Below are 26,369 nucleotides of genomic sequence, written 5' to 3' on the forward strand. Positions count from 1 at the left end.
CTAAATTCTTTCTCCATTGTTAGTACCCTGGAGCCACACACAAAATTTCTCTGGTGTTCTCAGGATAAATGCACATATTTCCATTTCTTTCTAATGTCTGATAAAACTGAGGTCTTGGAAAGAAAATGTCTTGTACAAGGTCCCACACTGTAGAGCAGAAAATTACTAAAAGCCATAGATCTTAACTTTAAGTCCAGTCCAGATTTTTAAAATAACTTTGTCTGAGTTTTAAGAAGTAGAACAAAGAACTCCACTGGCACTGTGAGAGGGTTGTCAAATGCCTGCAAATAACTCTGCGTCCAAGCTGAGCACGCAGAATGCTCAGCAGTACTGGGCAAGAGGCTCAGAGGGCTTTGTCAACACAAGCTCATTATCCCAAGAGCTCCGGCAGTCTACAGTGGAGGATGGTCTCTCCATCTTTGCCTTTCAATCTTCTCCTGCTCCATCGCTATGACCTCTCAGGAGATGGAAGGACAAGTTACCACTTTTTTATCCTTTCAGATGAGGCTGACATAGTCTGGGGTTGGGGAACTGTGTGGGAAGACAGGAAAGAAAAGGGAACACTGGCCTGTGGGAAAAAGATTGAGATAAGGGCTCACGGTGCCTGATGAAATCAAAGACTGAAGTCACTTCAACAGACAGCAATAACTTTTCTCTGACCATACAAGCAGAAAGACACTACCCTGGAATCCCAAGAAGAAGGATATCATTGTTTAACTTATGTGTGTAGATGATACTGCCCAAGTACTGTTCTGGGGTTGGGGAAAAGAGTGTGTCATTTCTGTATGAGCACGCCCAGAGCTGGTTCTCCAGGGTTTGACCATTCTGCCACACCCTGGAGTGCACCACGGTCTCTCTTCAGTCCTAAAGCTCTGAAAGTGTCCCTGTTGGTCCACTTTCTTGCCCCCAAATCCAGCAGGCACCTCAGTTTATATCTCTGCCTGTGAGTCTTCTCGCACTTCTCCTTTCTTCTCTGTGTCAGTCAGTTTTCTGTTATGGTAATAAAATACCAGAGATACCATACTTGTAAAAACAGGAAGTGTGTATTTTTGGTTCACAGTGTTGGTGGTTTCAGTCCATGGGGAGTTGAGCCCACTGCTTTTGGGCTTAGATCAAGGCAATTTAGTCTATCATGGTGGAGAGTACAGGACAAAACCTTACACCTTATGGCCAGGATGTCAAAGATGAGGAACAGGGCAGAGCCAAAATTTCATCAGACCCATCCAAACCATGTTCCCAATAAGTGAAGAGTCACCAGGCCTATCCCTTCTAGGTCCCACCCGTCAGTAGGCCCACAGACAGTGGAGTAAGCACGGGCTTTTAGGGGACACTTAAGAGCCAAACCACAGTAACCTGTGACTGTTGACATTAAAAGAGTGCATTTTCTGCTCTGCTCCATGAGTGGGAATCAGCACCAAGAAACCCTTTCCCCACTTCTCACCAGCCCACACTGAGGACTGAGGACCTGCCAATACTATTGGCTGAGACAAGGCTTGGTCAAAGGGACCCCATGAAAGTCCCGGTTTCCAGCTGAGGCGATGCATCATCAGAGGTAAAGAAGGCTGGCGTCTTACTTCCCAGGAACAGGAGATGGGCACCCTGTGCTAAAATGGGTCAGACACCAGGCTTCAAGGCGGAGGACTGGCTGCAATCCGTCTCCATTTCCTGAGTGCTTATTATAATTGCAAAACATCGGAACTGGCAAGCACCACAAGGAATCATCTACTCTAGCCTTATTCTGTGGAGGAGGAAATTTGGGGCTGGGAAAAGTCCAGGGGCCAGCCCAAAGCACCCAGTCTGGCGGAGCCAAGAAGCACAGAGCTCAGGATGCTGAGGCACTGGGCTCCTTCCCTAGCCACATGTCCTTAGGCTTGGAAATAGAACAACTTCTTCTCCTTACAGTTTGCTCTCTGATTACAGAGACATTAAGGGAAAGACAATTGTAGAAGTAATCATCAAAGGGGTAAATCATTGAAATCAGACAAGATTCAAGGCCACAATGCCTGCTCTAAGAAAGTTTTTCCAACACTGGAAAGTCTGATCACCAGGAAAACTTTTTTTAAAGTGCATATACCTGATATTCTCCCCTACAAAATTGGGGGAACTGGTGGGAGGGCAGTTTTAAAGGTCTCCCAGGTGGTCCAGTGTGTAGCTAAGTAGAGAATCACTCTTCAGGAAGGTCAAAGAGGACGTTTATTTTTGGGTAACGTGGCTGGGGATGCCTGATTGGAATGAAATGTTCATGAGCTGGGCTTGGGGGAGAAATCAAAGAGAAAGGTAGGCCTGGGATGCAGCCCAAGACTCCACATTTCTAAGCTGATGGTTCAGTAGCAAGGCTGAAGACAGAAGCCATTAGATGCTGGTTCCTTCTTTCTATGAACCTTCTTTCCACTATGTGCATAATGACCCAGGTCGTTTCTCTTCCCAGTTTCCCACGGAGCAGGTGAGGAAGCACTAGGCATCCTCTTTTGGGGGAGAGGAATTGCATGCTCAGCACCCATCACCTTGTCTGCCCCGCCTTCAGACTGCAAGACCAGCCCAAAGCAGGCATCACAGGCAACACAGGTGATATTGTCCCTGGACTAATAAGGAAGTGCCCCCCTTCAGGCTGCTAATCACATAGAGGAGTAATTGTACAGAGATCTTTCACATGCCATCTCTCCCTTGGCTTTTCACCACAGATCTCATCTGCCTATGTCAGCAGCCTCATCTCCCCCAGCCAGATGCAGCCGGGCACACACCCAACAGCCAGGAAAGGGCTGAAGGCTACCGGAGCTGGGAGTGGAAGCTTGCCATGCTTCCCACCTCTGCTTAGCATCACCCCCACTCCACCACCCCATCAGCAGGAGGGGACAGAGAGAGGAAGTGATACTTCTCAGATTCCCTTCTGGCTTTCCCAAGGCCCCTTTCTGCATTTTGGCAGTAGAGCCAATGCTATTCAATATTTGCACCAAGATTATCTTGAAAATCCTCTAATGCTCCCTATGACTACTCTCAATTAACTTTCTCCCATAGGTCTCACCAAGGAGCTCCAGTCTCATTCTAGACAAAAACACTAAGTCACAGAGAAGCTACCCAAATTGCCAAGGGCATATGGACAGTCTACAACACAGTGGCTTCTCCCTTCTCTCCCAAACTTGCTTACGTAAGACATTTCTATCTGACCCAACGATAGGTACTGTGATCACCAGGAAAACTTTCTAAGAGCACTGATATCTGATATTCTACCCTAACAGTTTTGCAGCATGGATGTCAGGGCAGGTTTAAAGCTCCCCAGGTGGGCTTATTCAAAGAGTATTTACTGAGCACAGCACCTCTGGGGGCCACCTCTTGAAGGCCTTGGGGTGCACCTATTGTCCACAATCACTGCTTTCCTCAGACACAATGGCAATGCTCTGACCACAGCAAAGGCAATGAAGCCTGCGGCTAAATTCTTAATGGAGAATTCTGAAATGCCTATAATTTCACCCCCACCCCAAATATCCGGCATGAATCTGTGCAGTCACTCAGCCTGCTCTGAGCTGGTCACCAAATAGCTGCAAAAGCACCTACCCCCAGGTCCTGTAGGAGAACCTGTGTTTGTGTTGTGGTTCCATACATGTCATTCAGGTTGAGAAGAGAGGCTACCAGGTCTGTGGAATGTTATTTCTTTGGTATGATCTATAGCAAACTTTCAAAGCAAGGGGAGATGGGCCCAAGGAAAGTGCACTGGACTGGGAAAAACGAGAAATCATTTCTGCACCTGAGACTCCTATGCATGCTGCATGAAACTAATCAGATCAAGTTTGTGGCATGAATCTGTGACTTAAGTAGTCTTCAGGTCCCTTATAATGCCCATTATCTGTCACACATACTCGGCCTCCCCATCTGGCATGTCTCTTCACACCCCAGAATTAAACACTATAGAGATTCTCATGCATGGGGCCTGTACTGCAGTGACACCATCTTGGTCTCTTTAGCTGCACACTGCAATGATCTGGGATGACACATGCCTAAGTAACCTAAGGCCTGTGCATCTCTCACTCACGGATTGTGGCCTTAGCCCACATGCCCATTACTCATGTGGTCCTGTAGATGTGCATCTCGCTGACCACTGATGCTCCCTGGAGCTCAGCTCTCTTCTTTTGCTGCTTCCCTTCCTCTCGAGGTTTCATGTACCATGTGGCTCTGGGTATCTTCCCCATGCCAACAGCTCCATATGTGGCCCTCTGGCTCTGTCATATGTGCACTACATGCGTGCTCCTCCGCACTCATCACATCTCCAACTGCCTACTCACCATCGCCAATAGATACACCAGGTTCAGAATGTCCAAAACAAACTCCTGGCCTCTGTGTCTGGATTTATTCTACCTGTAGATTTACATAGCAGTTGATGTCAACCATCCCCTTCTGGTTCCTCAGATTAAAGATTCCAGAGTCCTCTTGGAACCCACTTATCCTCACTCTGTCCTCAGCCCTCTGCCTGCACACATATCCATGATCTTTCAGTGTCATTTCCTCTGCTGTCACCTTGAGTCAAGCCACCACCATCTTTCGCTTGGAGTATGGTAGGAGCCTCCCAGACAGTCTCCCAGCATCTACCCTTCAGCAGCCAGAATGTCCTTTTCAGCAAAAGAAGATGATGTTACTGCTCTCCTGAACATCTCTGAAGGTTTCTCATCAAACTCAGAGTAAAACCTGATGCCTTACAGAGGCTGTGTCGGTCAGCTCTCTAGTACTGCAAAATAAATAAATTAAATAAATAAAAACCAAATACCTAATGCAATCCAGTTATGCAGGGAGTTTATGTTGCTCATGGTTTGAGAAGCTTCAGTTCATGAAAAGTAGGCCCTGTTGCCCTGGGCCTGTGGCAGTCTACAGGGCAGGAGTACCTGGTGGAGGGAGATGGAAAATGAAAGGGAAAGAGGTCCCACCCTCACGGGGCCCTACAAGGGCATGCCCCTGGGGATTTGGCACCTTCTACTAGACCCCCATTGTTACAAGTCTGTGCACTCCGGATGCAGCCTTCCACACGTGGACCCTATCGCTTCTCTCTCTGTGTCTCCCCTGTTGCTTACTGTGCTTAAGAGGCACTCACCTCTTTGCCATTCCTTGACTAGGCCATGTAATTTTGCACCAGTTAATTCTCCTGCCTGAAATGTCTGCCCCAAATTCCTCATTCCCTCCTCTGCTCAAATAGGAGCTTCAAAATGAGGCCTACCCAGACTGGCCTGGCTAAAATTGGCTAAACTCACAGTGCTCTTTACCTCTGTAAACCAATATACAGTTTTCTCTGTTATCTATTCTAATGTCCTGCTACTATAAAATGAATCTTTACTTATTGTTCATTATATGATTGCCTCCACTAATAAGCAAGACTCCTAAGGACAAGAATCTTGGTTTGTTGTGTTCACTAACAAATCCTGAAATCTTAGAAGAGTGCATAGCCCATGCCAGGTGCTCCCCATATACATGTTGAATGAATAAAATTGAAAAGAATATTGACTGTGTCTGAAAGAAGAGGAGAAAAGGCAGTTTATCCTCCCTGCACTCGCTCAGTCACTTAGCACATCTCTGGAGCTAGATATGCAGGGTTTTCTCCACTCACATCAGCTAATCTGTGGGTAGACAACTGCAGGATATCTTCTGATCCATTTCATTTTCCATTCTATTTACCTAGAGATAGTGCAGGGGTGACTTCTGGTACTAATCACAGATTCCAGGTGTTACCACAGCCCCCTCTATGGCTTTAATTAATTTTTACAGTAGTGAACAAAACAAGGCACACTTCAATTACATTTATTGATTTATTTCAATAGATAATACCAAGAATATGGACATATCCCCAGATGGGAGAGATACGTAGGGCAAAGGTGGGTAGGATATGGTGCATTCACACCTAAGAAACCCAGAAGCCTTCTAAACCATATCCTTTTGGGGTCTTATGGAAGCTTCTTTACGTAGGCATGACTGATTAAGTGATTAGCCATTGTGGCTCAATTCAACACTCAGCCCCTCTTCCCTCCCCAGAGGATGGGGTGGGAGTAAAGGTTGAAAGTGCCCACTGTCTAATGATGTCATTGGTTCCCCTGACAACATCCTCATCTTGAGGCTATCAAGGATCCCACCAAGTGTTGCCTCATCAGAGCAAAGATGCTCTTATCACCCAGGAAATTCCAAGGGATTTATAAGCTTAGCGTCCTATGTTGTCATCACTCAAGAAATTACAAAGGTGTTGGGAACTCTGTAGCCAGAGAGCAAATATTAGATGATTCTCCTAGTGCCCCCATCCACGAGGGCATTAGGAATTTCACATTAGGAACCAGGGGAAAAAACAATATATATTTCTTAGTGTTTTACAATACTACATCCAGTAACTTTATTTTCAAGAACTCAATTAACAATTAAATATAGCTTTATCTTGAAATTTGAGCACACCCTACAATAAAACAAATCCTTGAAGGCATAGAAAAGAATTTAATTTTTATTGGTCCTGCTGTCTAGAATCCATAAACATGAGGACTGAAATTCTACATAGGAATACACAAAATAAAAACTGAGAGAAAAGCATCATGTCTCTGGTAATATATGGGGCCCAAGCATAAAAAATATAAAACCAAAGCTTCTCACACCTTGGACTCCATCATAACATGAGCACTAAGAAATAGTGGGGTTACTGAATGTTTGGGCTTTACCAGTACCACTCAGCATTTGTCTGATGTTTCAGACAAAACCCGTAATGCGATGACAGCACTGCTCTACAGACGCCAAAGCCCTGCCACTTTCTTGGCCCTCCAACTGGGAAGATGGCCCTCCATCTCCCCACCTATTTCCCACCACTTCATTCCCAGTCTCCCCTTTTCCAGACATCCACATGAGCAGTGATCACATCTCCCAGCTGGCATCTCCAAGAGGAGATCCTCTAGACCTCCTTAGAAACCCAGCTCTAACACCACCTCCTCTGAGAAGCCTCCCTGAGGAGGCCCAGCTGGGCTGGCTTCTGTCTTCTTGGTGCTTTTGTGGGGTTGATTATCAAAGAGTGCAGCGACAGCACACTGTGTTCTGTTAATGTGTTTGCAGGGCTGTCTGCTCCATTCACCCTCGGGAGAGGGGTCTTTCTTAGTCATGTGGTTGTCCTGGGTCTCTAGTGTCTGACAGAAAGTAAATTTAAAACTGATACTGTTGCATGATGACCTTGTAGAAGGAGTCATTGCCTGTGGAACTGCACAGGAAAGTAGCTTTTACCTTAACCAAATTTGTCATTTATATTGGTTCATGAAAAGATCCTAATCAGTGAACTGGATCACAGAGATTAGCAGCGCGGCTTTTAGAATTATTGTTGTCAAGAAGAAAACAGCAAAGAAATCAGGCCAGCAGAGTCAGCTGACATATTAGGATTCCGAATCCCAGAGGGTTGGTCCTTATTCATTGAACCCCTCCAGGGCTGTGGAGGGGGCCACAAAAGTCAGGGAAGAGGGAAATAGCACGTGCTGCTAAGAAAGCAATGCCCCAAGGCTGGTCCAGCACCATGACAAGGACGTCTCTGAGGGCAGATGGCCATGTCACGGAGTGCTTACAAGACCCTAGAGTTCCAAGCACTACCAGTCTGTCACAAGGTCACAAGAGGCTCTAAAGGAAGGGAGAAACCACAGTGTGGGAACCTGGTCAAGTAGATGTTGCCTTCTGCAACAGTTCCTGGCGAGGAGGAAGTTGCACTGCTCCCTGCTTGGAACCCAGGGACACTGACCTCTCTAAGGTAGAGCTGACACTTTGGCCCATGGGTCACTTCCCCAGAGGGATGAAGAGACAGCAACCAAACATCCAGTTTCTGTTTCCCAGCACCACTGCAAAGCACCTGTAGCCACTCCCACCTCTCATGTGGAACACTTGGCATCGTGGGTCACCAGAATATCACACGCACCAAAGACCCCTGCTTCCCATCAAGAGCAATCCAAAGAACCAGGTTTTTTCCCAATCTTTAGAACCATGCTTTTCTTGATTATTAGTTTCCTTTCAAAATGGCTCAGTATTCCTAAGTAATCTCAACGCTCCACTGTTGAAATCTCAGGTAGGTGCAGGCTGAAATTTGCAGCACTTGTATATTTAGATGCTGCCCATCCATTTAGTTCTCAGAGTTGCCTACAAGAACCTTATCTGAGCTGCGGTCCTCACTCCTTACTACCCTCAAGCTAATGGACTAAAATCTAAGTGTGCCCTGAAGACAGTCACAGGAATATTTGGTCTGTAACAATCACACACTCAGTGAGAGAGTCAGTGCAGCCGAATAATAATGGAGCCATGGAGTAAGACTTCTCTTGTGTCTTACTGTAGACACAACATTCCAGGAAGCAACCCTTCCACCATACCTATTAGTGTTGCTATCAAATATGTTCCCATTGTTAGCATTCCTGTGAACTGTTTATCAGAAAGCACCTGACAAGATTAACAATTTGATGACCCGGTTCCAGGTTCTAGATGAACTAAATATTCAGTGAAATAAATAAGGCAAGAAATAGGAGTTTATTGTAGCCTTGAAAACCAAAACAGGTCAGAAATACAGTCTGATGACAGGAAAACCAAAGGCCATCTTTCACTAGCTGGGAGAGGACTCCTAGCATGAGTGAGATGTGTTGCTAAGATACTGCACTGGTCATTTAAAACCAAAGAGCAGTGATTCTCAGCTGACAGTGATTTTGTCCCCCTGGGCACATCTGACTATGTCTGGAGACATTTCTGGCTGATGCAACCCAAGAGGTGCTACTGTCATCTGCTGAGTGGAGTTCAGGGATCACACTAAGACACCCTATTCCCCACAGGACAATGCCTGCAACTAATAAGGACCCCACCTAAAATGTCACACATACAAAGATAAGAAACCATGCTATGGAGATGTTAGGAAAATTGAGTTCAAGAAGCTGATAAAAGAAAACCCACAACAATTAGAAACTAAACATTGCTATGGCACAGAACCACTTTTAGGAGCCATGTAGTGAAAATGTCCCAGATACCAAACAGAAGAAAGGGAGGTAGAGATAAGGCATGGGTTATTTTCCATAGGGACTTACAGCACATCAAGGAAAAAAAGAAAACTCCACATTTGCAATTCTCAAGAAAAGCCAGAAGCCCAAGTGGGAAATTTCAGGGTGTTAGAGACTCATTTTGCTTATGCAGCGGCTGAGACAGGACCTCCGCTGGCCAGGCTCCTGGATTCCACGGAGGAAGACGCAAACAAGCAGTTTTCTACTGGCCTGGTAAACTGTAGTCCTTGCAGTGTCACCCGAGTCCTCGCTCAGCTCTGCAGAGTGGGTGGCAGAGCGTCAGCTGGGAAAGGTCGGCATATGGAATAAAACGTTGGCTCGCACGCCTACTTATCTCGGTCAGCTCAGTGGCACCGTGTCAGGCTGGGTCCTCCGAGAACCAGACATGGACACCACTTTAAATGTGCAAGACATTTGTCAGGGGAAGCAACTGTGAGGGAAAGAAGGCACTAGGAGGGCCAGCAGACACCCGTGCCAGCCTGGTCGCTCGTGAAGGTGAGAGGCAGGCGGAAGTGAGGGTGGGCAGAGACAGACGACACAGTGTTTCTCTGAGGAACTGTGGGGAGGTGTCTACCATGCGGAGGAGCTAGTCACGCAGCAGGACGACTGTTGTCCCAGAGGGGACCTGACTCAGGTCTCCACTGCCTTTGACTGTGTGTGAGAGCAGCCTGTGGGAGACAGGCAATGCCAGCCACACCCCGGCAACCAAAGACCTGAGAGACTCGCTCTCATGGATGCACAGCCCCTTAGGGTTAAAATTAGGCTCATGAAAAGGCACCTGTTCCCAATTTTCCCCACTTTGATTCTTTTAAAATTCGTTAAAATATTTTAATAATATCTCTTTCAAAAGTAACTCACCATCAGCTAGATTTTTCCTTAGAGCAAAGGGAATTTCCAGTCCAAACTGGGTGCTATGACCAGAATCCAAATGTTCCCCAAGAAAGCTCATTGTTGAAAGGCTTGGCTGCCACTGCCAGGATCCTAGGGCTCCGGCTTTATCAGTGGTGCATGTACGATGCACATCACCATGTGACAGCATCACTGGGAGGTGACAGAAACCAGGTGTGGGGGTGAGGAAGGCAGTGGGCCACAGAGGATGGCCTTGGTACTGCTGGTCCCTCCAGTTCTTTCCCTTCTCTGCTTCCTGGCTACAGAAGGAGGGCAGTTCTCCTCTCCTCCCCGACTCCCTCCACCACCATGGTCCTGACTTGCTGCAGGCTTCAGGCAACCGAGTCAGCTGACTACAGACTGAACCTCAGAAACCCGGAGCCAAGTACGCAGCTCCCTCTCCAAGTCGGGTTTCTCAGATATCTGGTCCCAGTAGTGGGCAGCTGCCCAGCACACTGAGAGAACAAGGCCCTCCGGTTCTCCAGGCGGATCAGCCCCAGGGAGAGGATGCTGGAGAGGAGTCTGGGGCAGGCGGAGTGGACAGCCCATGCTCAGCTTTCTCTTCTTGCAAAGACTGTTTCTCGTTTTTCCTCTTCAATGGTCTTTTTGATCAATGAGACTCTTCTGGACGCTGGTCTACACCCGCTGAAGCGCTGCCCATTTTCATACAAAGACGCTGTTGTTGAAAAACATTACAGCTGCTCCAGGATGGAGTCTGCCACAGCAACTGCATTGTATCCACACCCAGAGAGATGCACAGCCAGGGACACATCCGCACACTCGGGCCCAGGGGAGAAGGCAAGCATAGCCATGCAGTGCACCCTGTTCAGGGGTCTGAGGCTCCCATCTGGACTCCAGCCACAGCACATAGCACAGGTCCCAGGGGTGCTCTGGGCACTCCTATCTGATTTACCCTTTATCTCATGACATATAGACATACCTTGTACACCAGAGAACACATGTTGTGTATATGCTTACAATATTTATGTAAGAAAGCATAGGAATTTAGAAACAAAAAATTGGGAGACCACTGGGCTACAGCAAGTCTTCAGTTTTTTAAATACAAGAGATAACACAAAGCTGGAGGCAGTGGAGCTGCTGCATTGGGGGAACTGACCACTTCTTCACGCAGGACCTACAAGACACACTGGACGCTCCAGCAGCAGCACCAGGTGCTGGGCAGAGGTCTGAGAGGTACTGTGTTGGGGAAGAAAGCTCATGAAGCCAGGAACTCCTAAGGACCAAGCCAGGGTCCAAATAGCGATGGGACAGCTGGGTCACAGAACTGGGCCAAAGGAGGACTTTGAGGTAAAGATCAGTATTTCTGTAACAGGAATGGGAGGACTGGAGAAATTCTCACAGCCACACTAAGTAAATGAGTAGCCACAGCAACTTGTTAAAGGAATCACTGTGGCCACACTGTGCAGAGGGGATCGTCTAGAATGGCACCCCACTGGACATCACCCACTAAGTACGAAAGGAAGACTAAAAGGTTCCTAAGTCCCTTCCTCCGTGCCATTTTGAAGCTGGCAGGTCAGAGTCCAGCAAGTGACACTTCTTCTACTGCCAGGAACAAAGCAGAGTCACAAGACTTTTCTACTTCTGACAAAATGATCTCCAAAAAGATCCTTCACTAGCCAGAAAGGTCAACAGGATGAATAACATGTGTAACTGTGTATCCATGTGTGAGGAGGATGGTGACGTTACTGTGTGTGCTGATGGGTGAGTGACGTGTGTATGGGATTTGTATGTGTGGGTGGCATATTCATGTACACGGGTGTGAAGGGAGGGTAGGTTGTGTGCGTTATGGAGGATGGTGTGTCTATAGGGGTGTAAGTGTGTATGTGTGTGTCTATGTGGGAAGGGCAGTGTGAGAGTGTGTGTGACTATCTATGTGGGCAGGTGGCTTGTATATGAGAGGACAGCGTGTGCACGGCTGTGTATGTGCTCAGTTGGATGGGTGTGGATATGGGTAGGAGGGTACCACATGTGTGCAAGCGAGCAGTGTTGTGTATGGGTGTGTTCATGTGCTGCATGGGTGAAAGGTGTATGTGGATACAGATGTGGGGGGGGGTAGCATGTGTCAGCCTCAGGGAGGAGGCAGGATACTCTGGGATCTTTGGATCTGAGTTGCACAGCTTGCTCTCTGATGCCCCAGGCAAGGTTTACACAGGGCTGTGGCCCTTGGGGGACAGCTGGAAGAATCTCTGTGTCCCACTTCTGCGCAGCAGTTCCCCTGCTCAGAGTAGGTACATCCTCATGACCCAGGTCTTCTTCTCCCAGCTGCTGTGGACTCTCCCTCCTGGGCAGCTGATTCATCATCTCCTATTGTCCCTGAAGCCCTCTTGCCTGATGCCTTAAAGTTTCACCTTTACCTTCCTGGTACAAATTGAGCATCCTTAATCCAAACAGCAGCAATCTGAAAGCTCCAAAACTCTCACCTTCTAGAGTGCAAGCATGATGCTTCCAGGGGAAAATTCCACACCTGACCTCATGCGACAGGATGCAGCTGTAATGCAGGTGCTCTAGAGCTACTATGGGAAACGACCTTCAAACTGTGTATAAAAAGCATATATAAAGAATAAACGAAGTCTGCATTTATATCTTGGGCCTGTCCCCATGCTATCATATTATATGCATGCAAATATTCCCCAGACTTTAAAAAAAAGAAAAACCTGCAGTCTGAAATACTTTCAGTCCCATGTACTTTGGCTAAGGCTTCCCAGCATCCCTAGTGAACAGTTTCTTCCTAACTTTATTCTGGCTCTAATCTTTGTTTTCTGGTTCCACATTGACTCTGCCATCCACTGCCAAATGTTCAGCAATACAAAAGAGTCTGCAAGGAATCTTGAGGGAGTGATTAAGATACTTCTCACATATTAATTTATTTGAGTAAAACATAGCCCCACCACAGACCCAAGTGAGAGAGCTGGTTATGAAGTGAGCTCCACAACCAGCATCTGCAGTTGATAACAGGGAGGCAAGGCAAATTGAAGGGTGTTTTCTTTACTGGAAAAATCTGTCATGGCCCCTCTATTCCCAGATGTCACCATCAAAAGTATAAGAAAAAAATAGTTGTGAAGAATTGAAAATAAAGAGGAATTGAAAATATAAGATGCTTTCATGGATTGGAAAAATACTATAATGTCTCCTCTTTGATTTCTTCAGCTTCCCTACCTACTCTTTTGAGCTCTCTTCCACTGCTTATGCTCTTGAGCCGCAGCATAAACTATGACTTTGTTACCAAACACCATCTTGCCCTCCCAGGCACACAGACTCCAACAATGCTTCCAGAAGACTGACCTAGTGGAGATGTCAGTGGTCCCTCTGCACCTCAGGTGCCTGTCAGACAAACGTGACTGCAATCATTCACACTCTGTGCTGTGTGGTGGGCTTCTGAGGATGTATGCACTCTTTCTATGAAACCTGACTACGTCAACACTACTCTTGAACCTTATGAGTGTGGCCAGAGAGTGAGGGTTGTAGACCAACTCAAATCAGAGCTGGTAAGTACAGCGTTACAGCTCTAAGATTCTTCCCACCCAAAGCCAGACCCAGAGAAGTCCACACCCATTAAAATGCAGTGTAAAGTGAATTCTCAAATTCTAAAAGAGAGCTGGAGCACTTAACCCCCTCAACCTACACCAGACAAGACCCTATATGAGGCTGAAGCGTACTAAGCCCTGCCCTCCTCCAGAGGCACAGGCTGTTCCCAAGGCTTCCAGGGCTGATATGGACAGTATGACTCCAAGTGCAGCGTGCTACAGAGCGGCGTGGTCTCTAGAACCATTTTCAGAACTGAAGGCCAGCTCACCATCTTCAGTCTAGCTGAGGCTTTTCCTGAGGCTACCATGAAGCTGAGCATTTTGGTTTGGCGCAGTATGAGACATGCAAGTGGCCCTGGAAATGACTGCCTCCCTGACACTCAAGCACATAACTGAATCAATGGCTTTCATTCTGGACTCAACTTAGCACAGATTAGAAGGGTTTATGGGGCCCTAAGATGTCATATGGGTCCCCTGAGGTCCTGACAAGGAAACATCTAATCTTCAGGGATTCACCAGCCAGCCCAGCCCTTGTAGAGAGCAATGAGGCCTTTCCCTAGCACATGATTAGGAAAAGCCAAGAAGACTCCCATTTCTCCAGAAATATCCGGTCTCCCACTGCACGTTGAAATTCTGGACCTACTATGCAGAGACAGAGAGCACATTTTGCCTGACCATATGTTCTTACTTTGTTGCCTCTCCTCACCCATCCCAGGCCTCTCTCATCACAGCCAACATGGCAGAGTCCGCACATTCTGACTGGGCCAGAGAATCTCAGCTGGGGAAACAGAAACTGCTCCTCAGCACTCTCCATGGAAAGAGAAGCAGACCATACACTGCTTCATACCTGAGGAGTGGGTGCAGGTTTGCCTCTGATAGGCTTCCCGCTCCAGAACTAGTTCACAGGCCCTTTAGCACAAGCTCCTCTGAAGGAATGACAGAAGAGCTTAGAACAGAAGAGAAAACTACTGAGACAAAAGTGACCTGTCCAGAAGACACAGCAAGACCTGACAAGCTGGTATATACTACACTGATGCTTCTATAAGGTGGCCATAGAAGGGCCATGCAGTCATTACGCACTGTCAATATGCACTAGTAAAATGTCAACAAATAACTGCCGTGAAAGAAGGAAACAAACAGTCCCCTGCATCATCAGAAGTTGCCCATCATCATGGACATCATGAGGCTAAACTGGCAGCAGTCGCCGGGCACATCCTTGCACTCAAAGACACAGGAGGAGTGCACCAGGAAAGGATGCCCAGTGCTGAGAGGAGTTTTCACCAACCCTTCCCATCTGAGCTCCACCCAAAGAGGCATCCATCCCAGTGCCAAGTAAGACTGGGAACTCTTCTCCCCATGGGAGAAAGCCAGGGGACTCCCCAGGAAACTGCAGCTCCTCTTGGCTACTGTAGGCTGATGGGCTATTTCCATCTGCCATATTCTCTCTTCCAACATTCTCCTCTTCTCTTTGAAGAGTACAGGGAATCCCTTGGCACAGTGCTGTTCAGAAGAACCAAATTCTTTTATTGAGAGAAGCCAAGAGCTTCTAGGCCTGTTGTTCTAGGAAGGAGAATGCCCAAAGAGCTTGACCCTTTCACTGCCATACTTTGGCAACCTCACCATCTGATCATACAGGACATGTTTGTGAATCTGAACTTTTGGTTCCTACTCTGCATTTGTCTACAAGTCTTTGGAGCTATCATCTTGATTGTGCCCATGCCCATGTTGGCAGCTGCGAAGGCAACACAGTAGTGGTAGGAGTAGGGAGGAGGCAGCCCTAGCTCTTCTGCTTTTTAACTTGCTAGAATACGGAATGGTCATGGTGCACACAATATCAGCCACCGCTTGACCATGAATCTTTAATACAGAGTCCAGTGGATTCTCGAGATGCCTCCTTACTGGACTTAGAGCAGAACCAACCCTTAACAGATGTTTATAAAGAGGTGTTTTGGTGGTCCCATGACAATGAAAGTAGGCACCTAGCACAGTGTGTCTATCAAACAGGTGGACCTGTTGGGTAACAGGTTGGCCCCTGTCTAGCACTTGGTATTCTACTATCCTGAGCTTACCCTTCTCATACAACAGAGCAAGACATTTCTGGGCATCCCCTAGTTCAGTTACAAAGGCCATTTGAAGGATGGAAAATGCTTCAGAAATGGAAAGGCTTTTGTTTGGCTTCTTGAGCCCAGGTCCTGACTATTGGGTTTTACCCACTGAATCACACAATGCAGGCACATACTAACGAGATTCAGGCCCAGGTTACAGGTTGATTTTCCAAAAGGTTCTTGCCCTGGGAGGCAAAACACACTCGGCCTTTCACTGTTCTGTTGAAATGACTCCAAGCAGGTTAGGAAAAGTCTTGTCCTTAGGAGAGTGCTCAGTCACTGTGTGACTTTACCACATGACTTTACTAAAGACCCTTAGCATACCTTTGCATGTTGGAAGGGACAGGCCAAACAACCTTCAAGGCCTTGTCCAGTCCCAGGGACCTCTAATAACTTAAAGTAATTTAAACAGATTCTCAGGGACCCCTAGACATTACCCTCTCTCCAAAGATCCAGCTAGGCGTCACCATGAGAATCTCTGTAAGTGGTTGTATTTGGTGCCCACAAGTCAGGGACGTTCCTGTCAAAGTTTCGTTAGCAATGCCTGGCTTCCTCCAGGAGGAAGCAAACTTACCATCTGAAACAGACTAGACTGAAAGTGAGAAACCATGAAAACAGTGCAGGCCTTTATGTATTCCATAGATTTGCTGAGATCCTTCCTGCCTTTTCTATATGAAAATTAACCTATTTAAGGATCAGTTGGTCACACACAACTCATTCATGCCACTTATATTTCCTTACCCTTAACGCAACATTTTTCTTCAAATAACATTCCTCCAGTGTTGGTACAGATCTTATACATTGGCACCATGGGCAGACTCTAAATCTCAAACAATTAGGCCGCTTTAAGAGAAACCCTGATTAAACCTGCTGAGTAGCTGCAGTTTATATTAAACCAATAGCCCACATTAGGGCCCACATCTGTGTTTACAAAACGACTCACTCTCTCAGGCATGTCTGTCGCAATGTGTGATGTGAGACCCAAACTATGCAGCCCCAGCTCTGAGCTGCTGTGCGTGTGCTTGGCTGGTAGCTCCGAGCGGGTATTTATTGACAAGCGTGAGCCCCGGAATGAATGATCATCACGAGCGTTCCTTGCACATTTGCATCTCTCCTAGCAAAGCCTGTCCCCAGGCCTCTGGCTTCCCTTGGCAAATGGGAAGCTGTCAGGAGGGGTGACTCAGGGGTTCTCCAGGTGATTTTGAAGATTCAGAGATGGAGCCGACACTCACCATTTGTGTGACCTTGGTTGGTGGCAGGTTCGTTAGTCCACTCGTCCCTCCACTCATTCATTCAACAAATAGTTCACATGCACTTGTTCTTTGCCTCTGTGCTAGGCACTGAGGGTCTGTAGGAGAGCAAAATGGACATTTCTCCATCTTCATGGAACATGAAATGGGGAGGAAAGACAAGCATAAACCAACAACTGCTTCGAAATAAATGCACTTGAGGTGTCAGAGACAAAAGCCCAAACCTAAGGACTTGCATAATGAGAAGGAAGTCTATTCTACATTAAAGCAACACAAACGTTCATCTGGAAAGCAATTCTTATGCCAAGCTCTGAAGCATGGAGAAGATATTTAGCAAGAAAAAAATCTAAGCACATCAGAGATCTCAGTTCAGGTAACCTGTCAGTTAACCTGACAGAAGCCTTTGGGGAAGGAGAGAACATAGCTTTTCTGAGTAACCGATACTGTCTGTCCCCAGTGACCAAAGCCAAGAGTCGAAGGGGCAGGGACACAAAGTGAAGCTAGAAGGAAAGCAAGGGTCAGACCATGGCCCCTTGGACCCTGAAAAGTATTCCAATTCTATTCTAAACTCAACTGGAAGACTTACAGGGTTTCAAACAAAGTGAAGATCAGACCCCAATTTGTTGCTAGCTCAGAGCCTCTCAGTGTGGCAGAAGGTGGACCGAAGATAAACTCCCCGGGTACATCATAGAGCATAAGACCACTGCTACTCCTGGCAATGTTAGCAAACTCTCAGGTGGTGGTAAGGCAGCTTTTGAGGGTCCCATGAGTAAAGATTCGAGGACGGACGCTCAGTGGATTCAGAAACTCAGTCCTCTCATGCACCCAGTGTGCCAGTTTCCTCCACACTGGATTTCAGTGTGGAATCCAATTGTCACTTGTCATTTCCCACAAACATGCAAGCAGCCATTCCAATCAATGGCCTGTGTCAGATGCATCGATTCATCTTGGCCTTTGTAGGGGTCTCTCAGCACAGTGTCTTTGCTCATTAAAGGGAATGTGCCTGCATCGTAATGATAATGCCTTGCCCTCACCCAGCACATTGCCCAGGGGTGTCTCAGAGCATTTTGCAAACATTTAATTAAGTTAGTCTGGTGCCTGGAGGGGAGTCCCCAGCCTCAGCACCAAGGGCTCTGGGTGAGATGGAGGCTGTGGGAGTCCAGAATTAGCACTGCAGCAGCACCCAGGCACCTCAGGGATGTAGGACAGTGGACAGCAATGTGGGCAGCCATGCCTGGCACAGTCTCCCAGCATTTGTGCACCTGGGGTGTGGCTGGAGGCTGAGGTTGGAAGCTCTGGAAGGGCAGAGGTAGGAGGCAAAGGCTGGGCTCACTTTCTGTGAGAACTATGGGCCATGGTGTGATTTTGAGAACAACTAAACTCTAGCTTAAAGGGCATGTGTGTGTGTGTGTGTGTGTGTGTGTGTGTGTGTGTGTGTGTGTACATGTGTGTGGAGAAGAGCATGAATCTGACTGGGAAAGGATGGTGAGAATGAGAGGTGGGAATTTAGTTTACATACCTACAAGCAAATTTGTTTGCAAGCTCATCTCTAGTTTGGAACTTTTTCTGCTTGTTTCTCAGAGCTGGCTTTAATCTTTTACCAAACCCTAAACACAGTGCCTAACCCTAACCCCAACATGTCTGAATGAACCATGTATAAATTTAGCAGTGTGGACTATACCTTTGCCTGCTATAATACCTCCTTCCTCCCAAAGCAGAGACAACTAAGAAGCCTTGGATGCTGTCCTACCCATAGCATAAACATCAAGGGGGGTTAGTGTTCTTAGAGCCTGGAGCTCACAGACAGGTCAGAGGAGGAGAGCAGAACAGCACTACCTATGGCATTCTCAGCCCAGCTGGCCTCCATTTCTGGAAGGTGCCAGAAGCATCCATTGCCACTGACAGCCTGGAGTGTCATCAGCCACAGGCCACCTGCAGACTGACACTCAAGCTCACTGACAGAACTCGAGAGGTTTGCTTCTACCTGCCCTCTCTCCCAGCCCCAGGAAGCTGTGGGCAATGGCAGACATCCATCTGCAGATAGCTGCAGGCTGATGGCCCCATCCAGTGAGCCTGTGGCAGGAGAGCCAGTGCCCACAGGCACGAGAAGCTGTGAGTCGAGATTCATGAAATTCCAGCTGTGCTCGCACATCTGTTCAAGTCCCTGCATCTCTCACCCCACCAAAAAGATTTCAAGGCGATGTTTCAGGACACCAAATGGCCTGTACCAACTGCCCTTGGCTTCACAGCAGAAAAACTATAGAGTCCCAGAGGCTCAGAGTCAATATATATATTTCCTTGGAGAATAAGATGAAGAATTTCCTGCTTTGGTGATTTTATGACTTAAAGTAGGAAAATATCTGAATTCATTTTTATCAGAATTTAGATAAAGCATAATTGAATAAATGAATAAGTGTAGCATATTTTGTTAATTTTTATCACATGACAAAACATATGAGTCAGGATGGCTCTACTGTCTGCCTGCCTCTTCAACATTAAGGAATGTCCCCTCCCAGCCTACAAATGCTTATCCTTTTCTTGGCCTTGTTACTAGGAGATGAGATTGAGCTTTGGTAAAAATTCAAAGCTGTTGATTTAGTTATCATTTGACCTAGGTTTTTGGCCACTCTGTCTATTTGGAGGCATGAAGCATACCTAGACGGAACCCATTCTGCAGTCTGGTAAAAACTCAGGCTTGGGAGTGCTTTGAACTAACCAAATGGACTTCGAAGAGCTGCTCACCGAAGTGTCTCACTTCCCAGCTCTCTGTCCACTCAGAGGCTTGGGTGAGGCCCATGTGGTGGGATGTGCACCAGCCCCCGTAAACTAAAGGACTCTCCTTCTGTAGCATTCTAGAGATGGTGAGAATGAGGGAAAGCAAAGCCGCAGACTGGACTGGAGCAATGCTGGAGAATCTCCAGCCCTTGAGACCGCTGATTAATCACGGGCTCAGTAGAGCTGCCCAGCTCCAGGCTACTGAGAAAGGAGTTGACACCTGTCTCCTCAGTGGCTGCTAGCGCCACCAGGCCAATGCTGAAGGCCAATACGGTGCGGTCTGACCTTATTAACATGTCAGTTATTTTAAGGGATTGAGAGCCACATGATAGCTGGGGAGAGGGGAAATAGGGACCTCGATGGCAAAGGGTGATAAAGCCTTGTTCAGAACCAGACAGTCTTCATTCCTGTCTCTTTTCTGTGAGTCTGGGGCTTAGATTCTCCTACTTGATCCTGTCTGCATGCCAGACAATCATAGCAGGTTTCTCAACACTACTCAGTCAGGGGTTAAGGAATGGGAGAGAAATTCATCAAAGCTGTCTATAGAGTCCTCCACAAGTCTTACCCAAAAGCCAAACCTGCCAGTCCCAAAGGCCAAGGCAATGGCTTGTGGGAAGATGGAGGGAGATGTTCTGGGGAGAGAGGAATTTCACCTCAGGAAACTTTCCAACTAGGTCCAGGGCTTTCTGACACTAACCAGGCAAAAACCATTTAAAATGAGGTGGGTAAAATGTGGGGAGACTGAGTATGAGCCCAGCTTTTTAGCTCTGGCCCTCTGCCTTATCAAAGAGCCACCTTCATCCAGTGAGTGGATGGAGTTCTCAGGGCCTTCCTCCACTCACCCTAGTCAGGGTTGGAAGAAGAGAAAGGCACAGACTGAATAGCAGAGAAGCAGCCTTCAGACTAGAGACCCGACCTCACCTGGGACCTGCCCCCTGCTCCGCTGTGGGTCTTACTGTGTTTCCCGAACTGGCTTCAGCTGCTAAACAGCAACAGCACTTCAGCCTGCCCCATTCTGCCATGGCCATGGTGTCATTTCTCAGTGTCCAAGCAGAAAAGCAGAAGACAGGCTTTAATGCAAGTGTTGTAGACCATGGCCACTGCTTTAGAGCATAGTCATCAGGACCTGAGCTGCTTGTGGTTAACAACTGCTCCCATCCAGGAAGGAACCAAGCACAGCATCTAACCTTCCCTCCCAGCTGACCCTGATGCAATGCCCAGCAGCCTTCACTTCTTGCTCCCCACTCTATTAATCTTCCCATGAAGCCCCTAAATCCAAGGTCAAAGGTGCTCCTCATGTTGACCACTGTGTCACCTTCCCCCTGGGATCACAAACTCACTGCACCCAGGGTTTCCTGCATGACAGTGAAAGCATTCTCCGTGGCCCTCTACCCCTTCCGCCCTACCTCTGGTGTGGGCCCAGAACAGCATCCAGTGATGTCTTCCCATGCCAGTGACTCTGCCTCGAAAAGCAATTCGCAACCATCAGTCTCCCCCGGAAGGTGCCAGGTGACAGCAGCATTAACTTTAAAATTATTCTGGGATGGAAAAGTGTTTTACCAAGAAATAGAAAACTGCAGTTGAAATGGCATCGAGGCTCAACCAGGTCAGAGTTTCATTATTACATTAGCCTTCCGCCTCGAGATGCAGGGAAAGTAAATGGCTAACGAGCTGGTATTTACCCAACTGGAGAAAAAACACTCTGAAACAAAGCAAAAACAGACTGAGGCTGTACTAAAGGAAGTGTAAGAAGCAAGAAAGAAGTCCCAAGTAAAGGTGGGCAGTTCTTGGAGTCGAATAGAGCCAAGTCCTGTTCCTGCAGAAGCCCCCAAGAAGTGTCACTGTCATTTACTCTGCTGATGCCTTCCTGCTGGAGAGCACTCAGGCCAGGTTCTGGGCACAATTAGCAGGAAGCACAGCTCTCAAGCAAGAAGCAGACTTTGTGCCAGGAGGAGACCCTGGGCTGACATTTGTGCCCTGCCTTCACAGACAGCTGAGGTGGCCTGTCTCCCTCACCTAGCTCATTTTCACAGCAGCTTTGGCTGATGCTTCTCTGCAATCTCTGCCTGCTCCCTGCCCATAAAGTGGCACCCCGAAAACAAGGCTTCCCACTCCTCCAGCCTTCCTTCAGGGTGCACTGCAATGCAGTTTCAGCAACTGGGGCTCACCTCCTCCCTTTTGGGGAGTGCGACACTGGCTTCTGCATGAAGGGAAGGTCTGATGCCTGCTCCAAGTGCTGCCCAGGTGGGGAGCCACGGGGGAGTGAGATGCCTCCAGGAGCTGCCAGGCAGTGGATTTGAATGTGCAGGAAAGTTTGTCATCTTATAGGGGCTCAGGGGACCCACCTGGCTCCCTCTACCAGGCTCCAGCAGGTACTGAGCTCTCTGGCTTCCTTTCCAAGCCAGCCCAGGAGCCCAGTCCCAGTAGATTCTGGCTGAAACCCTCTGGAAAAGGCTGGTAGAATTTGGAAAAGGAAAAACACCACCACTCACAGCTCTAAACTTCTCAGCTTAAAACAGACATCCAGGCACCTGGGTATGCAGAGCCTGTCTCTATCTGAAAGAGAATAACTCACAACTAACACAAAACTAAAATATTAAAAAGACATAATTAACTTAAAATTTAATTTATAGTCATTATACACTGGATTTCCTTTAAAAAAAGAAAACTTGGCCCTCTCATTTTTTTTTTCTCCTTAGCAAACTTCCATTATTTTTCTGACTTTACTTTAGTAGTTCAGAAGTACTCAGGGAATTGTGTAACCCTGACCAAGAGGGTCTAAATATAAAAAGGCTAAATGAATGTGTTTTACCAGTGAAAAGATATGGTTTAAGAACATTAGCCGTTATATCTGTGTATATATGCATGGGAAAGTAGGTCTAACCTAATGTTTAACCCAATACTTATATCTCAATCTGGACCCCAAAAAAGGAATACTGCCTGGATTGGGATGCAGTATGGGAACACCTGAGCCCTTTGACGTTGCCTCAAAGCTTGGCAAGCACAACGGAGCCCCTTTAGCATTGTTTGAACCATGCCTGCGGGCATTCAGTTGTCTGCGGGCATTCAGTTGTCTGCTTGCAAAGGACTCCTGTGCAATTACCAGATCTATTAAGACGCAGGATTTTGCAATGCCTCCGCTGAGCTTATTTCGGGAGGATTGCAGCATGCTCCCTGTGTCGCTGCAGCATTCTCTTCCCAAACAACTAGCAACCTCCCAGGTGACACCACACTGAAATCCTTAGGTCAGGTAAGGAAGGTGCAGTGGGGACCAGGGAAATTCAGATTCCAGGTTTCTGGATCAGACGCCTCAACCTCCCCTCAGTCTGCACCTTCCAAATGCAGGCAAGGGAAATTCGAGTTTGTGATGTGCTGAGTGGGAAGTGGAAATTGGGAGGACTCTGAATTTGAAAGGCGTAACCTGCCCACTTGGTGGAAGGCTGAGGGAAGGGTGAGTGGCTGCAGAATGGCTGTTAGGACAAGAAGTCACCAGTGGATTCCTGAGGCAGGAAAGAGGCAGGAATGGGGGAAGAGGGAGCTAATGTGGGAGAAGCAGAGAGGGCTGTGAATAAAAGAGAGGAAAAGGGGAAGACAGAGAGGATGAGACTGGAAGAGCTGGAAAAAATAAAGAAGGAAGACACAGAGAGCATTCAGGAGCAGCGACGGGGCTGAAAGAGAAATAGGATGCCTCATCCATCCTGCAGGTCCCCAGAGAGCCGCGAGCAGGAGGTGTGCGGAGTTTAGCCCCCTTCTTCCCTTGAGGCCGCCACTGGCTAACGCCAGCTGCTGCTATCTTTCTCAGAAGCAGCAGCGCCTGGCAGCATCGTGCGGATCTCGAACCCAGCTCACTGGATGCGCCGAACACAGAGCCGATCCCGTGCTGAGCACATCTGCGTGCGCGTGAGCAGGCTGGCAAGCCGGTGTGAGAGTGTGTGTGTGTGTGTGTGTGTGTGTGTGTGTGTGTGTGTGCACAGCAAGCCTACCTCTTTCCCTCACATGCCCCTCAGGCTCCCTCTCTTCCTCCGTGCTCCCTTCCTCCCTTTTCCTCTCTGCCGGGCGTCGCACAGTCGCCCCAGAGAGAGAACCGGGTACCTGGGATGAAGAGCAGGGCAGTGGTGGCGGAGAAGACGATCCAGCAGACGGGATGGAGCATCTCGGCGCTGCGGTGCTCTGGGCTGTCGGCTCGCTCCTGCCTCTGCTGCTGCTACCGCGGCTGCCTTCCTCTGTGCTGAATTCTGAGCAGGTTTAAATCCAATGTTTGCAAAGGGAGGGAGAGAGCTGGAGAGAGGGAGCGCGCGAGAGATGGAGCAGGCAGGCAGCGTCTCTGATTTTTTCCGCGCACACACACACTACTGGTAAGATCATCAGCACCAATCTGCACAGGGCTCCGCACAGACCTCCTCCAAGGCGCACACTGGCTCCACTCTCCTGAGCGACACCTGGAGACTTCCCTGTTCGGAAGGCGCCATCCAAGGGGGGTTGGAGCCTGCCCCTTGCGCACCCCCTATCCGGAGCACAGCAGTGCGCGCGGCCAGCCGTGTGAGTACGCCGGCGTGCGCTCCCGTGGGCACTCCGCTCCTGGGTGGGCAGGAGGGAGGCGTCTGACACTGTTGGTTTAGACCTTGCTCCAGCAGGGCTCAGGGCATAACCAAGAGAGAGCGAGTGCTCCTTGGCAGAAATGTGACCAGCGCTCGCGCCAGTCCCGTGCCTCCTCCTTCCTCCGGGTCTCCAGGCGAAGATGCAGCTAGGTCTGCAGCCCACAGGGAGCGCTCAGCCATTTACTCCGCACCCCGGCCCCCGTTCTGCCACTGTGAGCTTGGAAGCAATCTGCTTTTCCAGGGAGAGACAGGCATGCTAATTTTTTTTCTTTTCACCAAAGATGCAGAGAATTGGCCAGTTCCCCACAATTAGAGTATTCTGAAACTCTACCAACACAAGAAGCCCAAACAATTGCTATGATTACAGCATAGGCAGGGATAGACTCAGATTAGATCTTCCAGAGGTGGAAATTTGCTGAAATCATCAGAAATCTTTGCCCATGGAGGGAAGGAGACCTGTGGCTTCCTGCTTTCTTTCCTTCCTTATCCTTTTCTTAATTCAGTTTGCCCCTTCTGGAAGGAGAGTTTGTGCAGACAATGTTTCTGGGTGGGAATCACCTCAGAATTTTACCACACACACACACACACACACACACACACACACACACACCTACTTTAAAAAGAGCCTGCAGACCTCCCCAGAGTACCCCTCTGAGAACTGGGAGCCACTCCTAAAATGGACTGTGAACCTGGAGGATCTGCAACAGAGAAGCAGAAGCCACTAGGGAGAGGCTGTCTCAGTGGGCCATGACTTTCTAGGTCAGAGAACTCTCCCCTTCTCCTTCACTGTAATTTCCAATATTTTCCCAAAGTACCCCCTGTCTGGGGGACGACTTTAGTTATTCCTCACAGGAGTCCTGCTTCAAAGGGATTGTTCTCTGGGATTCCTTTCCTGGGACAGAAAGGAAGTGAGTTCCAGCAACTCACCAAATGCCAAGGTCTGTCTCCTGTGAAACCCATGCAGTTTCTATGAAGCAATCAAGTTATTTGGCACTTTGCTCCTCTCCATCTAGAAAACATTCCTGGTTGCTTTTAAGGAAGTGCTATAGAATCATGGATTGCTTCTGTCCTAACTTTAGGGTCCTGTGGAAAACACGGATGCTGGGTAATATCATCACCTAACTCTTACAAAGATTCTGCTTCACATAAAATCCTTTTTTCAAGGCAGGGCATAAGAAGACTATGATTTTTCCTGTTGTGAATGGCCTGCAGTACATTTGGCAATAGCTGCATATTTTGAATATATATGAAAGATACACTCTAGGTATTAAAGGTATCAAATTCTACAGAACCAGTAGCTATAGATGGGTCATGCACAACCAACGCAATGTGTGAATCCTCAGAATAATGACAGGATCCTCGGAAGTTCCGAGGCACCTGTGAGAATCCTCTGGAGAGCACAATGAGGCTGAAGTAGACTGGAGAGATGCCATGGAGTAGAGAAGAGGCTGCCTGGCCCAGGAGACGAGGTGGAGGCTGGCATGGAAACTTTAGGGAACAGCTGAGATGAGCTGGGGAACACCATGGGAGACAACGAGGGAGACCTGGCCTCCAAAGAGGTGATTCTGAAATTGCTGCTTGGAAAAGTTAATTCTTTTGGAGCCAGGGAGGGCTCTGGAGTAGGGGAGAGTTGGTTTATAGAGATTCTGGACCTGGGTGAGGCAGTGAGAGAGGAAGAGAAGGGGGCTGTGTGTGAAGGAGAGGAACTCGTAGAGCTTGGGGACTACAGGCACGCACTCTATAGTGATAGACACCCTCTATAGCCTCATTTTATACCATTGTGAAAGAAAATGCAGCTGAATTTCAGAGATGTTTAACAACAGTCCAGCAGCATCCAGCTCATGAATGACATGGCCAAAATTCAAACCCGTATTTTTCTGTTTTCTTTGGAAGTCTCTGCAAATAACTGACACCAGAGAACGCTATCATTGTATCACACAGCCATGTGTCAGAAGCTCTGTTATAGTTCTTATTTACGTCTCAGCAAACTAGTGAAGTAGGCATGGGATCCATAGAGTACAGAGAGAGACCCAGGCCTCCAAGGGCAAGACAGCTTTCCCGGTGTTGCAGGCTGTTTGGCTGTGCACTGGGGCGGCAGCTGTGTCTGCCAGTTGCAGGAGAGGTAGAGGGGGGCTTTGCAGCTGGGGAGGAGCAAGCCCCTACCTCTGGGCTCAGCAGGCTTTTCAACCAT

At 48.0% G+C, this 26,369-nt stretch overlaps 1 protein-coding gene across 1 annotated transcript in view; it reads right to left on the reverse strand.

Moving 5' to 3' along the window:
- The window catches only part of Opcml (opioid binding protein/cell adhesion molecule like), a 1,064,190-nt gene extending 1,039,822 nt beyond the window's left edge, over nucleotides 1–24,368 (reverse strand). The window contains exon 1 of the mRNA XM_063256111.1: nucleotides 23,673–24,368. Coding sequence (XP_063112181.1) covers nucleotides 23,673–23,733 — 61 coding nt within the window. The 5' untranslated portion in view covers nucleotides 23,734–24,368. The remainder of the gene's footprint in view (nucleotides 1–23,672) is intronic.
- Nucleotides 24,369–26,369: the final 2,001 nt, after the last annotated feature.

Source organism: Cavia porcellus, unplaced genomic scaffold (genome assembly GCF_034190915.1).
Source record: "Cavia porcellus strain 051 isolate PalLab524CR breed Dunkin Hartley unplaced genomic scaffold, mCavPor4.1 scaffold_9, whole genome shotgun sequence".
Classification (NCBI taxonomy): domain Eukaryota; kingdom Metazoa; phylum Chordata; class Mammalia; order Rodentia; family Caviidae; genus Cavia; species Cavia porcellus.